General features: G+C 48.9%; 1 protein-coding gene across 1 annotated transcript in view; it reads left to right on the forward strand.

Moving 5' to 3' along the window:
• Positions 1-24,932, forward strand: part of AMN (amnion associated transmembrane protein) — a 42,706-nt gene that overhangs the window by 12,222 nt on the left and 5,552 nt on the right. Inside the window, exons 4-10 of the mRNA XM_050956013.1 lie at positions 9,266-9,353; positions 11,388-11,623; positions 15,567-15,704; positions 15,917-16,025; positions 18,312-18,394; positions 22,145-22,316; positions 23,129-23,300. Coding sequence (XP_050811970.1) covers positions 9,266-9,353; positions 11,388-11,623; positions 15,567-15,704; positions 15,917-16,025; positions 18,312-18,394; positions 22,145-22,316; positions 23,129-23,300 — 998 coding nt within the window. The remainder of the gene's footprint in view (positions 1-9,265; positions 9,354-11,387; positions 11,624-15,566; positions 15,705-15,916; positions 16,026-18,311; positions 18,395-22,144; positions 22,317-23,128; positions 23,301-24,932) is intronic.

Here is a 24,932-nt window from a genome sequence, read left to right on the forward strand (position 1 = left end):
CTATAGCCTGTAGGGCTTGGGGTACTGACAGCACTTGCCTCTGAGCCCAGTAGTGAGCTACCTGCTATCTAGAGGGGACTGGTGTCCCAAAGGCCTCACAGCTTCACCCTGCAGCAGGGTTGGTCACAATACTCTTATAATGAAAGGCTACACAACCGCCTGCTTGGCAAGGCCTTCTCTCTGTGCAATAAGTGTAGGCTGGTCAGGTGGTAGGGCACTAGCCTGGGACCCGGCAGCCCTCAGTTCAATTTCCTGCTCCACCGCCAACTTTCTGTGAGACCTTGGGCTTGAGACATTGGCCTCTTGCTGGCTCAGTTCCCCATCTGTAAAATGGGGAGAATGACTCTGTTTTATCTCCCAGGGCTGTTGTGAGGACAAATACCTCAAAGATTGTGTGGTGCTCAGATGCGACAGCAATGGGAGCTGGACCAGTACCATAGAGAGCCAGGAACTGACTGCAACTAGAGGCCCTGCTGTCCTTGGGAGGGTCTCAGGCAGAGTCCCAGAATTGCCAGCAGATCAAGGGAAGAGATTATTTGGCACTGGTAAGGCCACGTCTGGAGTATTGCGTCCAGTTTTGGTCCCCCAACTACAGAAAGGATGTGGACAAATTGGAGAGAGTCCAGCAGAGGGCAACGAAAATGATCAGAGGGCTGGAGCACATGACTTACAAGGATAGGCTGAGGGAACTGGGGTTATTTAGTCTGCAGAACAGAAGAGTGAGGGCGGACTTGATAGCAGCCTTCAACTACCTGAAGGTGGATTCCAAAGAGGATGGAGCTAGGCTGTTCTCTGTGGTGGCAGATGACAGAACAAGAAGCAATAGTCTCAAGTTGCAGTGTGGGAAGTCTAGGTTGGATATTAGGAAACACTATTTCAGTAGGTGGGTGGTGAAGTACTGGAATGGGTTACCTAGGGCGGTGGTGGAATCTCCATCCTTAGAGGTTTTTAAAGCCTGAGGTTTTTAGTTGGTGTTGGTCCTGCTTTGAGCAGGGGGTTGGATTAGATGACCTCCTGAGGTCTTTTCCAACCCTGATATTCTATGATTCTATGAAGTTCATTTAGCTGAAGTTTGCATGGGTTGTGCAGAATTGTTGTTCAAAGTCATCAAATCTTAGTAGTTTCAGTTGGTTGCATCCAGACACAAACGTGGTTCCATCCTAAATCCACTTGACCATTCTGACACAGTCTGGGTCACAGGCGATGAAGTGGGTGAGAACTGACATGCCTCTGCAGCGCTGGGATGGGGAGTTTGCATAGTTCCTGCCCACCCTTCATTCTGGCTGCAAACAGCGTGGACCAGCCCAGCTCCAAAATACGCAGCCTTCCATTTTTAAAGTGCTAACTGTTTACGTTTAGGAACCATATTTTATTGGCTGTCCCTAGCATTGGGATTTAACGGCCAGAATGAATGAGTTTAGGCTTGATCCTGCCCAGAGCAGGTGCAGCAGCAGCAGGTTGTGCATATAAACTTAAGGTAAAGAGCGATGAGCTAACAGAGCAGGAGAACTGATCTTGCATTAATGAGAGTGCTGCTGCCAATCTGCTCCAGCCTAGTTGCAGGAATGAGGCTTAAGGGGAAACACGAAGTTAAGTGGCTCAGTAGCATGTAGAGGATTGTGCTTATTCTCAGGTCTCCTTAGACACACCTAGTCTTTGCCCACTCCTCACCTTTTATATCCTGCCCTCTTGCAAGTTGGGAAGGACACAAGGGTTGGGTTCCTCAGTGCAGTGGACTGCATCCAGCACCTACTCTTACTTGTGCTGGCTAGCAGCCTTTGCTCACTTGGATGGTGGAATGTTCTCCCCTCCCTTCCACCCCCTGCTGCACATTGCATAAGGGCCAACGAGACCAATTCCCCAGTTGAACACTTCACCCCTGGAACAACAGCAGAAGTCTGCTCTCTCTCATAGTAAATGTCCATGACACTGGGTTTCTCAGCATTGAAGAGCACTGTGTGGCGCAAGAGAGGAGATGCAGTTCAGGAAAAAGGCTTTTTTCACAGCTTGCCTGTGGATCTGAAGCAGGGCATGCAGCTGATTCTCAGTGCTGGTAGTTACTGGATCCTTTCTCACACTGCACAGAGCGTGGGACGCGCCGTGTCATCTTTACATGATCTGACAGGCCATGTCCAGTCCCCTCATTCAGTCTAGGCCATTAAGCCTTATTAAAAGGAATTCTGTTCATTTATTATTGCCTTTGGCATGCTCTGCTTAATCAGCCCATTTGGGGCTAGCCTGGGCACGGTCATAGTAATGTGATTCTACGGGGATGTCTCTCCTCTCTAGGGACCAGCAGTTAAAGCTGTTACAGCCTCAGAACCTAACAGTATGTAAGTAACTGTACCAGTGTTAGTCCGGGAATGAAGCTGGATATGAGTCAACAGTGTGTCCTTGTTGCCAAGAAGGTTAATGGCATTTTGGGCTGTATAAGTAGGGGCATTGCCAGCAGATTGAGGAACATGATCATTCCCCTCTATTTGACATTGGTGAGGCCTCATCTGGAGTACTGTGTCCAGTTTTGGGCCCCACACTACAAGAATGATGTGGGGAAAATTGGAAAGAGTCCAGCAGAGGGCAACAAAAATGATTAGGGGGCTGGAACACATGACTTATGAGGAGAGGCTGAGGGAACTGGGATTGTTTAGTCTGCAGAAGAGAAAAATGGGGGGAAGGGGTGATTTGATAGCTGCTTTCAACTACCTGAAAGGGGGTTCCAAAGAGGATGGATCTAGACTGTTCTCAGTAGTACCAAATGACAGAACAAGGAGTAATGATCTCAAGTTGCAGTGGGGGGGGGGGGTTTAGGTTGGATATTAGGAAAAACTTTTTCACTAGGAGGGTGGTGAAGCACAGGAATGGGTTACCTAGGGAGGTGGTGGAATCTCCTTCCTTAGAGGTTTTTAAGGTCAGGCTTGACAAAGCCCTGGCTGGGATGATTTAGTTGGGAATTGGTCCTGCTTTGAGCAGGGATTGGACTAGATGACCACCTGAGGTCCCATCCTATTCTAATCTTCTATGATTCTATGAACTGGCAGGGGCACATTGCAATGCTGGTCTCTCTGTGCTGTTGCTAAGGTGAGTATTTTTGCCTCAGTGTCTACCAGGAGTGATATCCTACCTCTGCTGAGGTCAATGGGAGTTTTGCCATTGACTTCAATGGGGTCAGAATGTCAATCTAGGTTTGAACGCTGCAATGGTTCCACAAAGATTCCAATAATGGGTTGGTACCAGTATTGCTCTGATGGGATGAATCCCGTCTTTCTCAGCCAGGGAGAGGTCCGAAGGGCTGGACTAGTCTATATCCCCCCAAACAGATAGATACGTGCACAGGCCTCTCCTCATTCATCAGAACAACTTGTCCTCTTCCTTGTTGCAAAAGCTGCTACAAATCGTCTCTCACCTGAGGCTCTGGCTCTCCATGCCTTGCCTGAGCATAGGGAAGTGATCCACGAGCAGTGACAGCGAGGAAAGGGGCAGTTACTCTCCTTTCATGGCCAGCTCCCCACCACCATATTACCGGCATTTGATCATTTCTGTTCCTTCCACCTGTCATTCCCCAGATGTTCTTTCCTTTATCTCCTGGTATAACAGTGTAACTCTGAGGGTGGCCAGGCCCTGCAAAGATTTTCTGAAGATTTCCAACTTCTCTTTGGTATAGCTCAGTGATTTATTCATTGCCATTGGCGAGACCTGAGTTCTAGTCCTGAGCTCCCTCTCCTGGTAGAATTGGGAAACAGCATGGGCCAGATCCAGAGCTGGTGTTAATCAGAGCAGTTCAGCTCTGCTGATTTACAGCATCTGAGTGTCAGGCCCCATGTGTTACTTTCCAGTGGCTTCCTCTGGCCACCTGGAGCAGCATCCCTGATGGATGATAGCAAAAGTCACATCCAGTCCTCCCCATAGGAAGGTGGTCACCACAATGAGAGGCCAGTAGATGAAAGGCGCCAGTGATGCTGTACAGGTCTTTGAAGATGAGTTGTGCTATATATTTGCCAGGGGCGGCTCCAGGCCCCAGCACGCCAAGCGCGTGCTTGGGGTGGCAAGCAGAGGGGGGCGCTCTGCCGGCGCCGCGAGGGCGGCAGGCAGGCTGCCTCCAGCGGTTTGCCTGCAGAGGGTCTGCTGGTCCTGTGGCTTTGGTGGACCTCCCGCAGGCGTGCCTGCGGAGGTTCCGCTGGTCCTGCGGCTTCGGAGGACCTCCCATAGGCACCCCTGCGGCAGGTCCGCCGAAGCCGCGGGACCAGCGGACCCTCCGCAGGCAAACCGGCAGAGGCAGCCTGCCTACCATGCTTGGGGCAGCAAAATCCCTAGAGCCACCCCTGATATTTGCAAAGTATTATTATAATACAGGAAAACAGGGGCCTTTCCCCCCTTCAGCTCTGCACAAGAAAGAAAGAAAGGCCCTAGAGGCATGGCAGATAGGGGTCTGGAGCAGGTCTGAGTGTGATTTTGGACTGACCGAGGGCATATGGCCTACGTGGGCTTTGGAAATGGAGGGAAATGTGCAAAGGAGCAGTGAGGACCCTGTTTTTCAGAAGTGCTCAGCTCTCATGTGTCCAGCTTTTCCAGAGCTCAGCATGGTGGGGACATTGGTAAATTTCCTTGGTAAATCTGGCCCATATTTAATGGCAGCTGAGTGCTTTTGCAAACCAGGCCCCTGCTGTGCGTGCTGAGCACTTGAAAATCTGGCCCATAAGTAGATAGCAGGCAGTATGTGAAGGGGCCCTCTGGGAGAGGTGCTGCCATGCAAGGAAAGTGCGCATATGTAGGCATGTGGGCGGGCATGGGTTAGGGTACAAGTAGCAAGCCCAAGAGTAGAGGTGCAGATTTCATCCACGCAGAAAACCCCTTGTGGCAAGTTAATCGGGGACATCACTTGAGTGAAGTCAAAGGAATTGACCCAAAGTTGGATTTGGCCCACAGCCTTGTCTCTTCCTACAGTAGAGTGACCAGAGAGCAAGTGTGAAAAATTGGGACACTCTTTTTCGGGGGAGTGGGAGGGGGGAGGGTAGTTGCCTAAATAAGACAAATCCCCTAATATTGGGACGTCTGGTCCCCCTGCCCTACTGCCAACAACCTGATCAGACCTAACTGACCCAGCTACTCCTTTTATATTAAAGTTTGTTCTCAGAACACCCAGCGCTGCATCAAGAGGACATTAACAAACTCCCTCGTACTCCTAAATTTCCCTTTCCAGTTAAAGAAAGAATGCCCTGCCTCTGCTACCCCCACACTGGGAAGCCTGCCTGTGTGTAAGCTAGTGCTTGGGCACATTGCTGCCATCTGCAGGAAGGAACTGGCAAGCACACACAAGGACAGATTTGTAAACAGAGGTGAAGGAATTAGGTGGATGATAGTGAAATCTGCTTTTTTAAAAACTTTAATTACTGTGATGGCGAAACTTAACCAGTCACTCGATGATACTGTAGTGCTGCGTTTCAGACGCAGCCCTGCAATGTCAGCTAAGGACTCGATGCTGAGACTAAGCAGTCTAGGTACAATATATCACAAATCAGCACATAGCCTTGATTGCTAACTAGCTGCTTGCAGAGCTCACACATGCTTGTAGCACTGCAGAGCCCAATGTTCTGGTGCAGTCACTGAGTTACAAACAGGGAAATCTGGCACAAACTAGACAAAGCAAAAAATGATGGTAGTTTGGCTCAGTGAATGAAAATAAAGATGATGGAATGGTCAACTGTAATGATGAGCTTTGTTCTTTTGGATGAGCAAAGGAAGTTTGACATTTTTTTCCTGCATTGATGATTATGAACATCAGTCATAGTGCCATTGCTGATCAACATACTGTAACCCTCATTAATCAGCTGGACCTTTAAAGTGACTCCATCTGGTTATACACCTTGCATTTTAAAAGACCCATTCCCATGTCTGTGTCCTTAGTAGAACCTTAGATTATTAAAATGGACCTAATTCTAAAGGGAGAATTTGATTCTTATCATTTCAGTTGCTTGTTCCCCCCCACGACCCCTCCCCATTTCTGAAAATGGCCTAGTCAATTTCATTTTTGCTTATGAACAATTTCTAGTGGGTTTGACTTCTGGGTTCTCAGGCACTAGCACTATTAGGTTACAAAGGTGTCTTTATATTCATATACACAGCCCTAAAACTGTTTTTAGCTGATAATCTCCACAAGTCCTGAAAACGTCAGTTGTCGTTACATTTCGTAATAGAGACCAAAGAAATAAGTTATTGAACAATAACCAAGAAGAAAAAATGCTAATCCTAAAACTACTGACGCTCTTGGTGTAGTGCTGGGCCCCGAGTACCCTTTGGCAGGAACAGAGGGCAGGTGAAATCACCAGTTTATTGGAGCCAGTCCCTTGGCACACGTCATTGCTCAGCTCAAAATGGACCTGGTTTATATTATAGGCAATTTCTATACCAAACCCCGCCGTGCAGAGAAAGTGGTTTCCAAATGGAAACTCCCATTCTGTCTTCTGCAGTTAGCTTTGGTGAATGGTTCTTCCTGTGGTGTGAGTGACATGTTTCTGAGCTGTCTTCTGATAGTGGCCATGTAAGGGAGAACTTGCTTAGTCCTCAGTCCTGCAAACACTTGTGCATGTGTTTTATGTTAAGTCTGTGAGTAGTTCCAGTGGGACACCTCATAATTAGTGTTAAGCATGAGTTTGTTTCCAGGATCGAGGCACTGGCATTGGACATTGGCAATGTGAGCGCCTATCATCAGAGATTGCTGCTATGATGCTAATGGGGCTTCACTTCAGGGTTTTGCAGAACACGTGACTCCTTACACCAGCTCTGGCATTTCCATTTAACGTCAGGTCTAGAGTTTATAGCACTGAGCCTGTCCAGACTTTGTAAGCATCATACTGAGGAGGTAAATGATTGTACATTGCATCAATACTTCTTTGGTTTCCCTATCAGTGTCTGCAGGAGCATGGGACACTCTGTCTTCAGGTGCTGAATACCCCATCTTGAATCCCCCATGAGAAGAAAGGGTTGTGGTCTCAATAGGTCCCTAGGCCAACCTTTGCACACGCACACAAAGCTCACAGAGGACGTATATTTCCCAGTCTATATACAGTAGCCAGAGCATCTCAACCCTGCACTTTCCAAAGTCTGTGTTGAGCACAATGGATGCAGCTGACTGTTGATCTCAACACAGAGGTGTGAGTCTTAGAGGTCTTCCCTGGGGTATAATAAATGTGCAAGCTGCTCACAGAGTTCTGTGTGGTTTCCTGGAGCAGGGCTAATATTACAACAAAACTTAGGAAGCGTTTGTTTAAATGTTGTGTTAGTGACATTTTTCCCTCATCTTGTGAACATTCGTGGCACATGAACTTTTGGGCAAGAAAGTTCAGTGCAACCGTGGATTCTAAGTGAATATTGCAGAGTATTCTGGGACCTCACATTCCTACTCAGGAGCAGGAGCACTGGAAATGAACCACTTCTTAGAACATGAAATACACTGGGGAAAATCCCAACCTGTTCATGGGCAATTCGTGAATGGAAAATGAGGTGACTTTTTTTGAATACATGATGTGTTATGAATGAGTCACTTGGCTGTCGTTTACTAATGCCTCCTGCCTTGTCTGCAGTAAGGAGTATCCTGGACTCAGCCATCATGGGCTGGTTATGAGAGTAATTGCACCAGTGCTTGGGGCTGGGATCACAGTGGAAACCACAGCCCTGGGTTAGGTGCCCAAGCTCTCCATACAATGCATGGGGAGAGATCGGCATCTAGGAAAGGGATTCTCAGAAGCCAACAAAGCTGAATGGGGAACTGCCCAAGCTAGGTTGGTGTGAAATGCAAAGGAAACGGGTGGGGCTTAGGGCCTAGATTTGCAAAGGGGCTTAGGCACAGGGGTGAAAGTAAGCACTTTAACCTTGCTGCCCCTTTTGCCCCCCCCCCCCGGGCCTCTGACGGGGGGGGTGAAGGGACAAAAGAAGTAGCTGCCCTCGAGCCATGATTTGAAAGGGCCCAGGGCTCTGGCCTCCTTTGCCACTACCGCAGCAGCACCCGCCTAAGCCCCAGGCCCTTTAATCACTGCTGGAGCCCTGGGTGGTGTGGGCCAGGGAGCTCAGATAGATTGGCTGCAGGATGCTGACTCCCAGCCCTGCTCCTTCCGCCCGAGGCCCTGTCACTTCCGGGGGGGCCAGAGCAGCCTCGTACTGGAAAGAGCTCCATTTTACTTTCACCCTTGCTTAGGTGCCTGACTCCCATTGGTCTGGACCTCAGGCATCGGACTGACAAGCTGGAGGAGGGTGCATAGTACCTCTGCTTGGTGTCTCTCAGTCCCTTCACTTGCAGCTATTTCAATCTGTAGAAAGAGTGAGAGAAACACACACACACAAAGTGAGACTGACTCTCTCACCCAGTGCTCAGGGCATGGGGGAGAGTCGGGGTCGAGTCCCTGTACCAAGAAACTTTTAGTTATTTTTACAAACAGGAACAGGTTCAACAGATTGAGAGAGACCCACCCTCAGAGCCTGATGGTTTGACTACTTACATGAGAGTCCTGGGGTCAAGTCCCTGCCCTATATCAGGCAAAACAGAGATTCAAATATGTGTCTCCACATCTTCTGTAAGCAAACAATTCCTGACCAGCTCAGTCCTGGCCTTCTTTTGTGAGGAGTAGGCATGCTCAGAGCCCTCCTACTGGATCAGGCCTGACAGGGAAGCTAGGCCTTGGCTGGGAAACCCACCATGACCTGATTTTGAAACCCCCCAACCATGCCCCCTCAAGCCAATGGTGTCCAAGGAGAGATGAGGCTGCACAGCCCTGTGTGAGATCAGGCCCGGGGCAGTGATTGGCTAGGAATGCTGGGAAGCCAACCCCTCCGGTCGCAAAGTGCTCAGCTGCCGAGAGACTGTACGGCCAAGCAATGTTCCCATGAAGGAGCAGACCCAGCCTTCCCCATTCACACAGAGACAAATGGGGAAGAATAGTGCAGTTTTGCACAATGTAGAGACAAAGCAGTAAGTTGTGGGGCATTTTTACTTGCTTCACGTCTGCACTCACTTGAGCTGCTTCATAGTTATGCAAAGGTCAAATAAAGCATCTCTCTGTAGCGCAGCATCTCCGCTTGTAAAATGGAGATGCTGGTACTTCCCTGCGACCCTGGGTGCTCAGAGTGGGTGGGGACAGCGACTGTTTGTGTTTGTATAACACGTTGGCAATGGCACGTGGCCTCTAGCTTTGAGGAATCAACATTGTTATTTGATCATAAGCATGTCTGGCTGGGAGGAGCGCCGAGTAGTAACTCTTTGAATCCCTTTGTTTAGTACCTTCCATTGAATGGAGAGTTCATTATGGCACCTGGTGCAGGATTTGCAGCTTTTGATGGCAGCTGGGATCCAGGCTGTGACACAGGTATCAAGTGCCCAATCCGCTGTTGATTAGCCATGTAAATTCAAGACACAGATGTCTGGGTGGGCTTTAATTATGGGAAATACAATGAAATAAAGAATTCCTTTGTAGCATCTGCCTTCTCCCTCCATGGGCTAGTAGATTGCACTGCAAGTGCTATAGTGTGCAGCTGTGCCACTGTAGTGCTGCTAGTGCAAACGCTCTGTGCCAATGGCAGAGAGCTCTCCAGTTGGCATAATCACTCCACCGCTGAGAGAAGCAGTAGCTATGTTGGCAGGAGAAGCTCTCCCGCCGACACAGCGCTGTCTACACTGGGGCTCAGGTGTGTGTAACTTACGTCACTTTGGAGTGGGGCTTATTCACACCCATGACTGACATACTGTGTTATACTGAAGTAAGTGGTAGGGTAGACCAAGGCCATGTCAGACCTTTTTCATGAGATCATCTGCCTTCTAACAAAGGCACAGAGAAGACTTTGAAAGGAAGGCTTAAAAAGGGGGGACGGTGTTGTGTGTATTTTCTGCCTATTTATTAAACATGGGGCCCAAATCAAAGTCCCCATTCTCAACACTTTCAAAAAATAGGTTGGTTGGGAATTTACGCCTTACCCTTGTTGTTATAATGAGCTGAACCATTCCCACGGGGAGGGGAGACAGCTATCCGGCCCATGTAGTATTTGTGCATTTCAGTAATAAAGTATCATCTATCCCCCATGTTAATCTCAAATTCACATTCCAAGTGTCTGTAGGCTGTTGAGCAGGTTCTGTTTTAGGAGTGGCTGCTAATTTGTGACTGGATCCTGAGGTTCTTACTCAGTTCATACTGAGGCAAAGTCCTCTAGGAATTTTTTCCATATCTAACAGCCAAAAAACGCTTTCAGTCTAAAGCGACTTTTAATTTAGAGTCAGAAAAACAAGAAAAGACTCAAGAAAAGACGCTATGAGAGAGCGCAGTGTGTGTCTTCACTGTGATTGGCTCTAGCAACTCTGAGACCAGGATCTCTGCACACTGGCCATGTTTCCAAAGACTTACAAGTGCAGGGCACAGAGAACAAAGGCAAACAGATTCAAATTACATATTCATTAACTTCATTGAGAGTTCTTGCAGTGGAAAAATGGAGAAGGGATTTCAGCTTTTGGCCCTGCCAGATTCAGTCCCAGCGGTCTCAACGGTAATGTTAACAGGGCAAGTGCAGCTGCAATTTTTCAACCTTTTGTTGCTTAAATTATGATTATATCCAAGGCCACCTCCGTTTTGAGCTAGCCTTAAATTCTACAGCATGGTTGCTGGATGCTGGGGCTCTCCACTGAAGCCAACTGGGAATTCTGTGGCAGCTTCACTTAAAATATAATTTGTTTTAATGAACTAAATACAAATATCAAGCCCAGACAGTGAGTAGCCACTGTGTAATTTATTTGGGTATCAAATTCAGCTAGGGAAATGCGGGAGGCAGTTTGGGACTGTGGGATAAGCACACTTGCCAGATGTTACTACTAAAAATGATCGGCCATGAAATAGTTAATTTCATGTCAGTTGCCATCTTTAGGTTTCAGAGTTAACCCACTGAGCTTCATGGGGCAGGTCACACCTCTCAGAGCTCTTGTTTCAGGCTATATGCAGACTCAGACAGACATTATTGCACCTGTTGCAATCAGTTAATCTTGTCAAGGTTTTCTCCATAACCCTGAAAGCTGGAAACAGAGGAAGGAAACAGAGATTCACCAGTCTGATACAAGAGGTGGATTCCGTGGGACACACTATACCTTGAGCATCCTGGAATACATGAATCCTGACTACAGAAGCCACCTGTCTGGCTTTGCAAAGCACTGACAAGTCTCCAGGCAATGAGTGCTGCTGTTATCCTGGAGAGGATGAGCAGACAGTAGATTTTAACTCCTGCTAAATGCTATTAGCTCCTTCATTTCAATCCCGGCATTCACACTATTTAAATCGATGAGAGAATTGAAAGAAATGTATCAGGGCGCAGAGACTGGCTCCAAGTCCAGCTCTCACCGAACTCCGTGTCTTTCTTCCCAGGTTCAGCTGTCTCATTCACTGCTGCCGAGCAGTGTAACTGGCATGACCCTGCACTATGGCACGCTGCAACCTCCTTGGAGGACCTAGAGCAGGGCAAGTACATCTTCGCAGTGGATGAAGAACGTGTCCCGTGCCAGTACGATGATGTTATCTTTCAGCCTGAAACCTCCTTCCGAGTAAACATCGACTCATCTGAGCGAATGATTCATCTCCGAAGCATCTCTATAATGGGACAGGTAAAGTGGAACATTTGAGAAACAAAACAAAACGTTATCACACTTCACCCCCTCCCCTGCGGTGCCCACAAAGTAGGTCATGAGAACAGAAAGTGCAGTGACACTTGCTGTGTGTGTTAGTATGGTTCACTTACAGGCACTTGTTCAGCACTATGCCCGAGTTTGACTTTGGCATGCACCGTGGTGCCAGATTTCCAGAAAGGCTTCAACCGTGTGCACCACAGTCTTAAGCACATGTTTGGCTCGTGCATGTGCAAAAAATCTGATTTGTGCTTGCAACCTGCGTGGGACCCCACAGCCAGGGGAGTCAGGCACTGACTGCCCCATCTGGGGCATGCAAAAGCAATTTTCAACTCCACTGACTTTCTTGACATGACAAGCCATTCAAGCATTGCTGAAGTATAAATAAGAGACAGACCCTCTCAGGCGTCTCTCAGAGGAAAGTGTATGATTGTCTGAGGGGAGGGGGGGTCATACTGTTTTGGGAGGGGTTGATCTCCTCTGTCCATTTGTCTCGTTGCTGGCCAGTCCTGATTGGGTGGTAATTGTTCTTACCCTACTATCTCGGCTGTCTCCTGCCCAAGTCAGAGTTCTTATGTGATTTAAATGTGGGTGTGCAAAACGGTGTGTGCAATTTTGGAGGCTGCTATGGTAAAATAGGGCCTCACTGTGTCTAAATCAAATGAAGGAGAAACGCGACAGTTCTGCTTTCAAATGCTGAGAGCCTGGGGAAAGCTCAGACTGGGTACCAGTGTAAATGAGGGCGCTGAGGCTGGGAAAGCTCTGTCTGATGAGTCTGGTCCTTGATTAGCTTGTTCATTTGAATCCACGTGTTGGGAAGCATTTCAATACAATTAGGCCAAGACTTTCCAAAGTGACCCAGGACTTTGGGTGCTGAACGTGAGACACATTCCAGGCGTGTGATTGTCACAAAGTGCTGAGCTCTCACCCTCTGGTGATCAGCCCCCTTTGAAGTGTCTCCGAATGGTGCCCAGAATCACCAGGCCCTTCTGCAAGTTTGGCCTCAGCTTTTCTTGTTAAATAAAAACAACCAATGTCACAAAAGTTGCACAGTGGTTTATTGAGATTGGCCCCTTCCCCTCCTCCCAGGTTCAGCTCATTGCTTTAGCCACATCAGGTGCAATACCGAGATGGGCATGAACAACAACCCCAGATCCAAACAGCTCCCAGCTTTGGAATCCAAATTGTGCAGCAGGGTTCCAACTTGGTAATGAGACAAGCTGAGATCCAGGGGGTTCTTCTGGCCACTGGGAATGCACGTATTGGGAGCCAGACTTTGCACCTCACGTCCCACTCTACTGCAGATCATCTATGTATCTGGCTCCTGTGACCACAGTAAGTGAGCATGTCACAACATCCTGGGAGCTGGGAAGAGCTCTTAGCAGATAGGGAACTGAGGCATAGGAGGCTAAGTGACTTGCCCACTGTCACATGGGAAGCCAGTGGCAAAGCAGGGAATTGAATGCAGGTCTCCTGGGTTCTAGGCCAGTGCCCTAACAACTGAGCATCCTTCCTCTCTGTCAGATATACCAAGACACACAGATGAATTGGCCTGAGAAATATTGTCTGTGTTTCTTGTCAGGTAGGAGCCTGAATGGTGGGATCTTCAGGGCCAGGCTGTTGGGGAGGAAGATGTGGTTGGAGGGGCATTCGTGCTCATTTCCCCTTGGTTGCTGCCACCTATTGTAGGCTTGCTGCTGTTTTTCTATTTGGTAGTTTTCAAATAGCTCCTCAGGGCACTGGAGCTCGGGAGGCCAAATAAATCCATGAATATACAGTCCCCTCTGCTTCCCTGGCTGCTCCATTCCTAGACTCACGTCTGCACTTGCTGGGCTCTGTGGCTGTGCTGGGTATTGTGGCTCTGGCAGGTTTCACCATGCAGGACCTCTAGCTTGGTTAGAAATGAGGATTTTAATGAGACCTTCAGAGGATAATGGTGCTGCTAGAGGGAATATACGGAGGCTACGTGCCACTGCATTCAGGGTCGGCTCCAGCTTTTTTGCAGCCCCAAGTGGCGAAGGGGGAAGAAAAAAAGGTGCAATTGGTGGCACTTCGGTGGCAGCTCTACCAGCCTCTTCATTCTTTGGCGGCGGGTCCTTCGCTCCGAGAGGGACTAAGAGACCCGCTGCCAAATTGCTGCTGAAGATCTGGACGTGCCACCCCTTCCCATTGGCCACCCCGAGCACATGCTTCCTGTGCTGGGGCCTGGAGCTGGCCCCGACTGCATTGAAGACACAGCCATGCCGTTCCTTTTTCCTCTTGGCTGTCACCTTCCAGCCCACTGGAATGTAATTGCAAAGACACTCGCAGTCTGCACTGTGCCTCTGCCCATGGATTAACCATATGGCTACTGCAGCGCTCCTAACCCTGGTGGTCTGAGGAGTTAACTGCGGTCTCTGAAGTAGTGTGCAGTGGTTACGCCCCAAAGCAGGAGACACAGCTGGACGTCTCAGTGGTTGTTATTATTTGCGTTGTGATAGTGCCCAGGAGTCCCCTCGTCCTCCCTGTACTCGGTGCTGTCTAAACATGGTAATGGTAATGGTAATGAAAACAGTCCATGCCCCACACAGCATGTAACTGCAGGATCCAATTCAGCACTTCAGAGTTCTGGATCCAAACTTTCCTGCATCGGGGGTGTTTGTGCTGTATCTGGGGTCTGGTTGTAGCCAGCTGTAGTCCCTATGTTCCACAGTCCTGTGTGTGCGAAAAGTGACACTGTAGAAATGACAGAGAGGTGTTCACCTTTATTGTCCCTCAGTGACCTTCCAGACTGAGACAGAGCCTTGTTTATTCACAGTGGGGAGGCGACATGCATTCAAGTTTGTAATGCCCTGTGAGGTCCTGAGAGAGAGGCTGAGAAGTTGGTTTCTCTCACTGGTTGGCTGGGCTGTGGGGATGGGGTACCAAAGGGTGGGTTTTTTACAGCAATGTTCTAGACAGGTCTCTTGGTTTGGCCTCGTCCAGACACAGTGGTAACCGGCAGAGTCGATGAAAGTGTTTAAACCGAGCTCACATGGAATAACTTGATTCCCAGCCCTGTGTTGACAGGACCCTAGACATGGATCCACCTATCCTGCTCCCACTCATACCAGTGGCAAAGCTCCCATTCACTCCCAAGACAGCAGGATCAGGATTAAAAGGAAGAGTGACATAGAGTAAAAAGATGCCCATCAGCTGCTTCTACTCGTCTTTGAAAGGTGACTTGCAAAGACTAGTGTGTGCTCCCGCTCCCACTCCCACTCCCCCACCCCCATTTAGGTAAGAAGGCCTATTATTTTCCTCTTGCTTTTACCTTAGGGTTTGTCTCCCCTGTTTTTCCTGGAAGCGTCAGGATGTCACAAATCTTTCTTTGGAAGCCTGTAAATTAATAGAACAGGATCTCTAGTCAGACTGTTTAGTGCACTCCTGTTCACTGCTAACAGCGAGTTAACTGAAATGCCTGACAGACAAGTTTGGGATAAAAGATTCTGTTAAAGAATCCACCTCCCTAGCCCTGGTGTTACAGGCGGATAGATCTGCAGTCTGATTCTCGGCTCCTCTAAGCAGACCTCCAGTACAAAAAGGGAAAAGAAATTACCCAGAGTCCTGGTAATTCTCAGCTTAAGAAGAAAGAAACAAATAAAAACCCCAGCCCATGGTGTTCTTTTTTATTGTTTTTTTAGTTTGGAAAAGCCTTTCAGGCCTTTTGTAGAAGGGGAGGTGGGCATGACCCCATTATTTTCCCTTGCCAGTGCACCTTGAAGGGGATGTCCCAAGTCCCAGTACCTCCACCTTTGAGGGCAGGTAGGCTAAGCGACCGCTCTGTCGACAAGGCTGGAGCAGCCTTGCTGCTTGCTTGCAGAGCTCCCAGATCTTACACTCCATAGCCTCAGCTGGTAAGAAATGTTGATCTATTTTTTAATCTTTCTGGGTTGGGAAGTAGAAGTTCACCAGTGATGCAGCCTTAGCTGAGTACATGCAGAGAAGCTTGGCCAAGCTGCAGTTCCACGGCAACAGGACATTCCAGGTGACGAACGCCAGGTGTCCGGACAAATCGGGCTGTGAGTGTGGAAATGCTGGGGTGAGTTTTTCCACTGGAATTAAACAAACTGTTCTCTGGGCTCTTTTAGCTCCACTAAGTCACAACTCCTGGGTGGGCTCTTCATGGCCTCAGGATGCAGATAGGAAGTCGGGGAACATCCCAGCACTATGCTCAGGCAGGGCAGTGCAAAACTGAACAGAAACGCAAAGCAGGGGTGGATCAAAGGAACTTACCCTGAGTTTTCATTTAAGGAACATCGACAGATCTGTGCTGCCTTGCTGGGGTATTCTGGGACTCGGTGCCCAGTGCTTGTGTGCAAGGACCCCTTCCAGCCAGTTGGACACTGCTGTGAAATATGCGGTGAGTGCAGAATGGGGATTTATTCTTGTAGCAGGCGTGGGCGGCGTGCCTGGCCTTCTGGCTTTATTGTATCCATTTCCTTGGCACTAGGCCTTGAATGCCCTTCTGGAGTTGAATCTTGTGGTTGTCACCTATACTTTGGGAATGCCAAGAATTGACTGACTGCTGTTTGACTGGTGCAGCGTCTGTTCAGTGGGAAGGTCGGAGGCTTGAGTTGGTAGAAAAATAATTAAACATGCTGGTGACTCTGCAAGTATCGAGACTCAGGCATAATAATTTAGGGCCTGATCCAAAGCCCTGTGAAATCAGTGGGAAAACTCCTGTTAACTCAGTGGACTCTAGACTCCCTTTGGCTGGACTTTTTGAAGCTGAGGAATAACCCATATTCCACCTGCTGAGCTCTTCTGGTTTTTCTCTGAGGAGTTTTGATCATCCCTCCATATCAGCATGGTGACATCTAGGGAAAGGTCTTTTGTATACTGTTCTAACTCCTCCTCCTCCCCTAGTAGTACAGTATTTTATACTGATGTTATCCAAACAGGACAGCTTCCAATAGCACATCAGTTGTGGTAGAATTTGGTTCCTTTGAGGTTTGGACTGTCCAGGTTCCTACCAGCATTTAAACCAGACGTGTTTCTTTGCTTGATTCTCGTTTAGCCAGCACTTCACTGGCTCAAATAGAAAAGTAGGATGAATAAATACAAAGGATTAATTGATTGAACAAATTCCTGAACTATCCTGATTCTGCATCCAACTTCCTCCTTGTTCCTGCTCTAGGGGCTACTCCACCTCCCTATGAAGTGAAATTAAAGGACACAGGAAAAGGATTTTAGAGTTAAAGCTCTGATCCCCAGCCGGACTGAGCCCCTCAATGGAGCTTTAAACAGTGATCACCTCGCAGGAAGGGGACCCAAGCTCACAGGATTATTATAGGAAGCAATGCTCAGTGCTTCCTTTAGTGCCATCAGATCTTAAATGCACAACACAAATATTAACTATTTGTCAGACAGCCTCTCTGTGGTTGGTAGCTATTTATTATCCCCGTTTCACAGATGGGGAAACCGAGGTATGGGGACCGGCTTCAGACAAAGGGGTTCAGCACCTCTGAAAATTAGGCTGCATTCGCTTATATGCCTAAAGGTTGGCCTTAGGGACTTGTCCAAGGAAGTCAGTGTCGGGATCCTCTAGCAGTGGGTTCAAATCAATCCCATCACCTCTTCCCGCCCCTGTACTATGCCTCAAATGCCTGTCTCTGGAGCCTGAGTTATGCAGAGCGCTGAGTTATATTCATGTCTCTCTGAATCATTATTATCCCTTTCTGGAGTCTATCTTGGATTGCAACCTTTTGTCCCCATCTGATTTTTCGAGGCCTGCCCGTGGTTTAGCCTGTCAGGGTGTCACAGGTCATCAAGATAGTTCAATCCATTCCTGTTAGTGCAGGCTGCTAGGACTGCATTCAGTGCTGGCATCAGAGATGTCACTAATGGAAAATACGCAAGGAAAATGCACTTTCTTGTTCCAATAAATGTCATCTTTATCACCTACAGTAAATTTCATTGAAAATGAAAATATACCCAACAGATTGGTGGAATTTCCTCTACATATGGGTGTTTGTCTGCTTATCTACCTGGAAGGTGAACGGGAATTTTTCATACACATGCCAAACTCATTAGGGCTCTAGCATATGGTTTTCAAACCTGTTCATACCAGCAGAGCCTTTGAAAGCAATTAATGGAACTTTATATTTCAAGAAACTTTTACTCCTGCTTTTCAAGAAAAATATTTAGCTAACTTGTGTGGTGCCAATTGATTCAGTGACTTTAATTGTGCCCTTCCCTGGTGCTTTTTATCCAAGGAGCTCAAAGTACTTTACAAGCATTGATGGATGCTCATCATTACCTCTTTAAGAGCTAGGTAAGTGTCAGCAGTGGATGTGGCTTTCCCAGGAGCATTCTGAAAAAAGCTCCACTGACGCTGGGTTTTTGAAACCTGTAAAAAGACCAGCAATAGAGGAGGTGTTTCCTTCTGAAAGCTTTGTTCAGAAATCGCTAGCTGATAGATTATGCTCCCCTTTGTGAGCTTTAGAATGAGACCAGATTACACAAATGGGACTGGAGAATTGTTTGGGAATCTTGTACTGATCCAGATCTTGGTAGACTCTGAAAACCACATTGATCCACGCTGCCAGCCTCACAATAGCCCACTTGCAATGAGAGGTGTGCTTGCAAATGCAAAATCAATGAACCTGTGTGCGTTCTTTCTTGTCTTTCTGTCTTTGAACTACAGGAGCCACTATTTCACTGGAATACACGCCTGATTTCGACATTAGGCAGTATCAGAACAGAATTCTTCATGCCTTCCTGAGCCTGGTATGCTAGTCTGTTTGGAAAGACTTATTTAATATACATCATTCAGATAGAAGCCAGGAAACCCCACCAATAAGACACTCACCATTATCTTATAATATAAATACACTGTAATAGACTGGTACGTACATTATTCCAGTGATGTCAGGCTGGGTAGTGGCTGCTTGCAGAGCTCTATCTGATACTCGTGTAACTTGGAAGTCAGCATGGGGAACAGCTGTTTGTAGCTCTGGCTTCTGACCTCAAACAGGAACTCAGCTGCTGGTGCACACAGAGTTGCTATTGTATACTGTATACATGTATTGTGTACTATTATATACAACATATATTGTATTACTATTGAAGCCGGTGATCTGGTTCTGCTCGCACATCAGTATGTCATTTGGTGTGAATCCTGATTTACACTGGTGTAAATGAGAGCAGAACCAGGCGTGTTGAGTCCAGACTACCCCAAACTGTCCCACTCTTTCAGTTAACAAGGCTGCAGAACACAGAGTGCTGTTCAACACAGAACCAGGCAGCATGAGCACCAGGAGCTCACACCTGCCTTGTTCGAGTTTTGACAGTTATGGGGCAGCAAGTTCCAAAGGTGGGCTCCTTTGAGTGAGGATGCCCAGCCACTACCCACAGAGAGCAGAGGGCCAGGTAGGAGATGCCCCCAGGAGATGTGGGGAAGGAGGTGGCCTGTGAAACAGTCAGCCCCGGATCATGCAGGGTTCTCGACTGCCCCTGAACTGAAGTGGGAGTTTCTTTTTTTCATTCATTCCTACTATTGTTTTGAGACTAGGGATGTGAACTAGGAGGTATGGGGAGAGGAGAAGGGGTTGATTTCACCCCATTTCCTTCACTCACTCCTCCTGGCTGTGTGGTTTCCCAAAGAAGTTAGCAGAGTTGTAGAGTTTAAGGCCAGAAGGGACCATGAGATTATCTAGTGTGACTGCTTGTATGTCACAGGCCACCCACACCATCCAGTGCCCGGCCACTAAACCCAACACCAAAAATGAGTTAAAAGTTGAACAGCCCACAGGAGACTAGGCTATAATGTGTGACAGGGAGGGAGGGACCTAGGTCAGTGCCTGAGGCACCCTCCATGGCAAGGAAATGATTACGTGAGATAGACCCAGATGATCCTACCAAGTGAGCCACACCCCATGCAGAGGAAGGCAAAAAGTACTCAAAGTTGCTGCCAATCTGACCTGGGGAAAATACCTTCCTGACCCCAGGTATGATGATCAGTTAGACCCCAAGCATGGGAGGAAGCCCCTGCCAGCCAAGCCCCTGAGAGAAGGAATGCTTGGTGCCATCTCAAGGCACCGGCCCACCCCATCCAGTGTTCATCGTCAGCCATGTAGGGTTGCCAACTTTCTAATTGCACAAAACCAGACATCCTTGCACCGCCCCATTCCCTGCCCCTTCCCCGAGCTCCCATCTCTGATCCCCAGGCCCCTACTCACTCCAGCTTCCCTCCCTCTGTCACTCACTCTCCCCCACCCTCACTCACTTTCACTGGGCTGGGGCAGGGGGTTGGGGGGTGGGGGGGAGGGCTACAGCTGGTGGTGTGGGCTCAAGGGTGGGGTCAGAAATGAGGGGTTCAGGGTGTGGGAGGGGGCTCTGGGCTCGGACAGAGTTGGAGTGCGGGAGGGGGTGCAGGCTCTGGCTGGGCTCTGGGATGGTGCCGGGGATGAGAGGTTTAGGGTGCAGGAGGGGGTTCTGGGCTGGGGTCGAGGGGTTTGGGGTGTGGGAGGGGGCTCAGGGCTGGGGTAGGGGGTTGGGGTGTGGATGAGGGTGCAGGATCTGGGAGGGAGTTAGGGTGCAGGAGGGGGTTCTGACCTGCGGTAGGGGGTTGGGGTGTGAGCTCTGGAAGGGAGTTACGGTGCAGTAAGGGGTTCTGACCTGGGGCAGGGGGTTTGGGGTGCAGGCTCCAGCTGGGCTGCGCTTAGCTCAGTTAGCTCCTGGTTGGTAGAACAGCAGGGCTAAGGCAGGCTCCCTGCCTGCCCTGCTCCGCGCTGCTCCTGAAAGTGGCCAGTATGTCAAGCCTGTACGCAGAGGGGCCAGGAGGTTTTGCGTGGTGTGTGCTGCCTGTCACCGCAGGTACCACCCCAACAGCTCCCATTGGCTGTGGTTCTCGCCCAATGGGAGTTGCAGAGCTGGCGCTGGAGCGGGTGCAGCAGGCAGAGCTTCCCTGATTGCCCCTGCCCCAGGGGCTGCAGGGACATGCCAGCCGCTTCCAGAGAGCTGTGCAGAGCTCGGGCAGGCAGGGTGCTGACTGGCACCGTCAGGTTCACTTTTCGACTGGGCGTTCCATTCAAAAACCAGACGCCTGGCAACCCTACAGACATTGCCATCCTTGATGTTTCAGCAGAAGGAGATTAAAAACCCCACACCAACCCAGAGTATGGGGTCGGGAGAGGGGGCATAATCCCTTCCTGACCCCTGCAGGTAACCGTCTGAAACCCTGAGGCATGTATTTGAGGCTTCAGCTCTTCTCTACATCCCGGGTCGGGGCGGGGGTGGGGGACTGGCTAGTGAGTGACCAGAGGCACTCTCTCTTCCCAAGGGATGACGCGCTGCAGCAGCAGGCAGAACCCACACTGGGTGGGTTTACAGGGCCAGATTCACAGCCATGCAGGGGTCCAGCAGAGAACGGCTTTCATCCTGGTGGAGCCAGGCAGGTGGGAATGTAGGAGACTCCTCAAGGAGCATACGGTTGGCATATTGGTTCCTACCCCATCCCACCACCGAGGGCATGGCCAGAGCAAAAGGTGCCTGAACAAGAAGGTGGTGCATCTGGCCAATCCCTGCCTGCAGAATGGGTCCTAGGGACTGTGGACACCTGGACCTAAACCAGAGCAGTTCTCAGGCTGCTCTAACTTGTGCTGGGGACTAGTTTGCTCCCTGGCAGCCATGGGATCTGGAGGCACAAAGGTAGCTGACCAGAGAACCTGACCCAAAGTTTTCTAAATATCCGTTCACGACACTGCCAGAGAAAACAGAGCTGGGGGTCCCATGCTGCGTGACAGGCAAAATCGCTTAGGTGTCATGGTGTTCAGCTGCCATGCAGAACACCTGGCTCCACTCCTCCACGCAGAGTACTCACTCTCAACTGGCCAGTCGCGGATGCCAGTACTGGAGTTGCTGCAGCAGCCCAGTCTCATGCTCTTGAGCTTACTGCCCTGTGCAGCCACCTGGAGGACATGGCTTCAGCTATCCCACAATGGAGCCCATGGGCCAAATTTTGCTCTGGGGCAGGTTGTGCTTCTGGAGTAACTTCATGAGAGTTACTCTGGATTTACCCTGCTATAATCAAGATCAGAAGGTAGCCCCATGTAGCAATAGATGTGAGTCTGGTTCTTCCCTCTTTACAAATGTGTACATTCTAATATGTTGTTTAATGGGTGTGTTACATTCATTGCCTCAGTATACAGGGGCCAAATGACACTGTCACTAGAGCCTAGGAGCCCTGACCCAGCTCCAAAGGGAGCAGTATTCTACAGGCGTAACCTGCCCTGAGTATTTTGAAGTAACATTGGGCCCCAGTGTCTGTTGTTTACAGCCCTGCATGGAAAAAAGACATAAATGTGTCATTGTGAAAATACAGCAGTAATATGATTCACAGCAACACTAGCTCTTGGTGATATTTACATTAAGATTTATAGCCAGCACTTATTTTACTGTCCATCACAGTTCCAGCTGGAGACATAATCTCTGCCTGCTGACCCAGTGTGTTTTGTGTGTCTTGCTTTCTTTGAAAAGCCAAAATACGCAGGTGTTCAGCTGGCTATATCCAAGGTGCGGAAACCTCAGACTTCACGGAACTCCGTTCCAGTCATCCAGATTGTGCTAATGGATGATAAGACGGGGTCACAGACGGGGACTAATGCTGAGCAGTTGGCTGAGGACATCATGCGTGACGTAGCAGAGCATGGTAACTGTTCCCATTCACCTAGGGAAGATTCTTTTTCATTCACCAGCGATGCTTTCTAGGAGGTTAATAGGAATCACAGAAAATCAAGTGGCAATTAATTTAACAAAGTATGTATTGAAAACTCCTGGTGGCTTGTACACAGCACTTTGGCCATGTCTACCCTCCGAGGACCATAGCGACATAGCTCCAGTGGTGTAGCTGTGCCAGCATAACCCTGTAGTATAGACGCAGCCTACAGTGATGGAAGAGGTTTTCTGTTACCACAGGAACTTCCCCTCCCCAACCAAGAGTAGCTGCATTAACAGAATCATTCTTCTGTCAGCCTAGCTGCATCTACACCAGCGGAGAGGTCAGCATAGCTACAGTGCTCTGCGGTCTGGATTTTTCATACCCGGAGCACCGTAGCCATGCCAACGGTCATTTGAAGTGTAGATGAGCACTTTTCAGCTCCTAAGCATTTCACAGCCCCTCTGAATTAATCAGTGCTAGTCCAGCACAACTCTTGCAAAGCTATCCTCCCCCACTCCCTAAGGACTTGGCTACACACAATTCAATGTTTACTGGTGCAGATTTGTATGCAGACACTTAAAACTGGTTATATCAGTTTAGTTTGTGCTTGTGAATTTACATCAGTGTCCACATACAGAGTTGTACCAGTTTAACTAAATGAGTATAAAATCATACAACTTCTGTGTGTGGACAAGACTAAAGGTATCAGTTTAGTGTTAGAGTGATGAAACCCCCAGTGTGGATGCAATTCACACTACAATTGTATAACCCTGTACTGAAAAATCCTCTTTCTTGCTTTGCAGGTGACTCCTTTGGCATTGTGACAGGTACAGTGCAAGTAGCCACTGGCAGTAATTCTAGTGGACAAGGAGTCACCGTTACTGATGGCATCATTGCTGGGACGGTTATTGGCCTACTGCTTGGGCTGCTGTTGCTTGGCACAATGCTGTTTCTCCATAGGAAGGGGATGATAAGGTAGGGACAGGGGCTTTCACACCCCTTAGATTGATAACCACCAAAAAGTCTTGTTTAACAGCTGGGACTAAAAGAATTATCTCTGAGGTCTTTTCTGTCATTCACTGATTCATGAAACAAAGAATCCAGGGATTGGCCCAGACCCTACCCACCATTAAAGCAACTTTATGCAGCTCCACCAGTGTCAAGCTGTGCTAACTTTGGCAGAACTGGCCTCCCAAATATCCTCGCGTCATGGGCAGGTCCTCAGGTGACAAAGAACTGCCAGAGCAGCTTCTATGCCTTGCCCTGTCCCTGCAGTGAGGGAAAGGTCATGGTTGGGCATCGTGGCATTGCAACAATCCTTGGCTGCGTGTGTTGTTGGTCGCTGGAGTAAATGAGGGCAGCCTTGAGGCTGCTCTGACTTGCACCCAGGGACTGATGGCTGCACAGTGGCCCCAGGGTCAGGGAAGTTCTTTGGTGGCTTAAAGGCACATTAGTGCCCCGTTCAGCTGCAGTCCATGAGCCCATAGCCATTACGCTGTTCTCTGGTTTGAGTTCAGTGTGGTTCAATTTTGTAGCTTAATGGAAACTCCCTGTTGCTCCTGTCACTTTGCAGCCCCGCATCGGCATGCAGAACTGACGTTGTCTAGTGGGGCCCATTTGGCAATATTAATGCACCAAAACAATTCTAAACACTTGTTCTGCAACTTTGTGTCCCTGAGAGCAAATTGCACAATGGAGAGAGCCCGCGGCAGCCCCTTGGACCTTGTCGCTTTATTTATTAATCGTCACGCAGCTAGCACTGCCTGTTGACTCAGTCATCATAAATGGAGACTATGCCAGGGCAGAGCTCGGCCTTTCATTCCTTCTGCACCCCAAATTCCCACGGAGGCCAAAGAAACCCAGGCCTGAGTACGGTCTACAGGTCTGGGCCCTCATTTCTTTTGGGGCTGCACATCTGGGGCCTGTTTCAGTATCTTGGGGCTTACCTGACTGATCCATTGGCCAGCACTTAATTTAAATCACTTATGTTTTATTAAAGGTTTCCGACTGCTTGCAAAACAAGCAGAGTCAAGCAGTAAAGATTATACCTCTGAAATGTTAACTCGTGTGTGTGTGTGTGTGTGTGTGTCAATGCGCGCGCATGCACTGGAAGGATGTATAGCTATCAGGGCATAGCTGTACTGGGAGGTGACTGGATCGGATGCATTTGACACAATAGGTGAGATGAGAAGAAGGAAAAAAGGGGGAATTCAGAAGGAAAAAGGGAGAAAAGTGGGGGTGGCAGGGGAAAGGCCCATCCCAAGATTTCAGTGTAATCAGATGGGCCTTATGAGCCCATTCTGCAGGTGTTTGTCCCACAGGTCACCTTACCACAGCGAAGGACCACGTAACAGCCTGGTCTCTGCTTAAAAAGCTTTACCAGCAGAGCCATGTAAGGGATGTGATTTGTGGTTATGCTGATAAAAGCCCCAGTGTAGACACTATAACTTGGGCCAGGTCTACACTACAGGCTCCTGGCAGCCTTGCTCCCTGGGCCAGGGGGTGAAGAGGTGAGATTTTTGACCAACATAGCTGTGCCAGAAAAGACCATAATGTAGACACTGCTATGTTGGCAAACCTAGCTTGTTTCACTCCTGGAGGGTGGTC

The sequence above is a fragment of the Gopherus flavomarginatus genome, chromosome 5 (genome assembly GCF_025201925.1).
Source record: "Gopherus flavomarginatus isolate rGopFla2 chromosome 5, rGopFla2.mat.asm, whole genome shotgun sequence".
NCBI classification, from domain to species: Eukaryota; Metazoa; Chordata; order Testudines; family Testudinidae; genus Gopherus; species Gopherus flavomarginatus.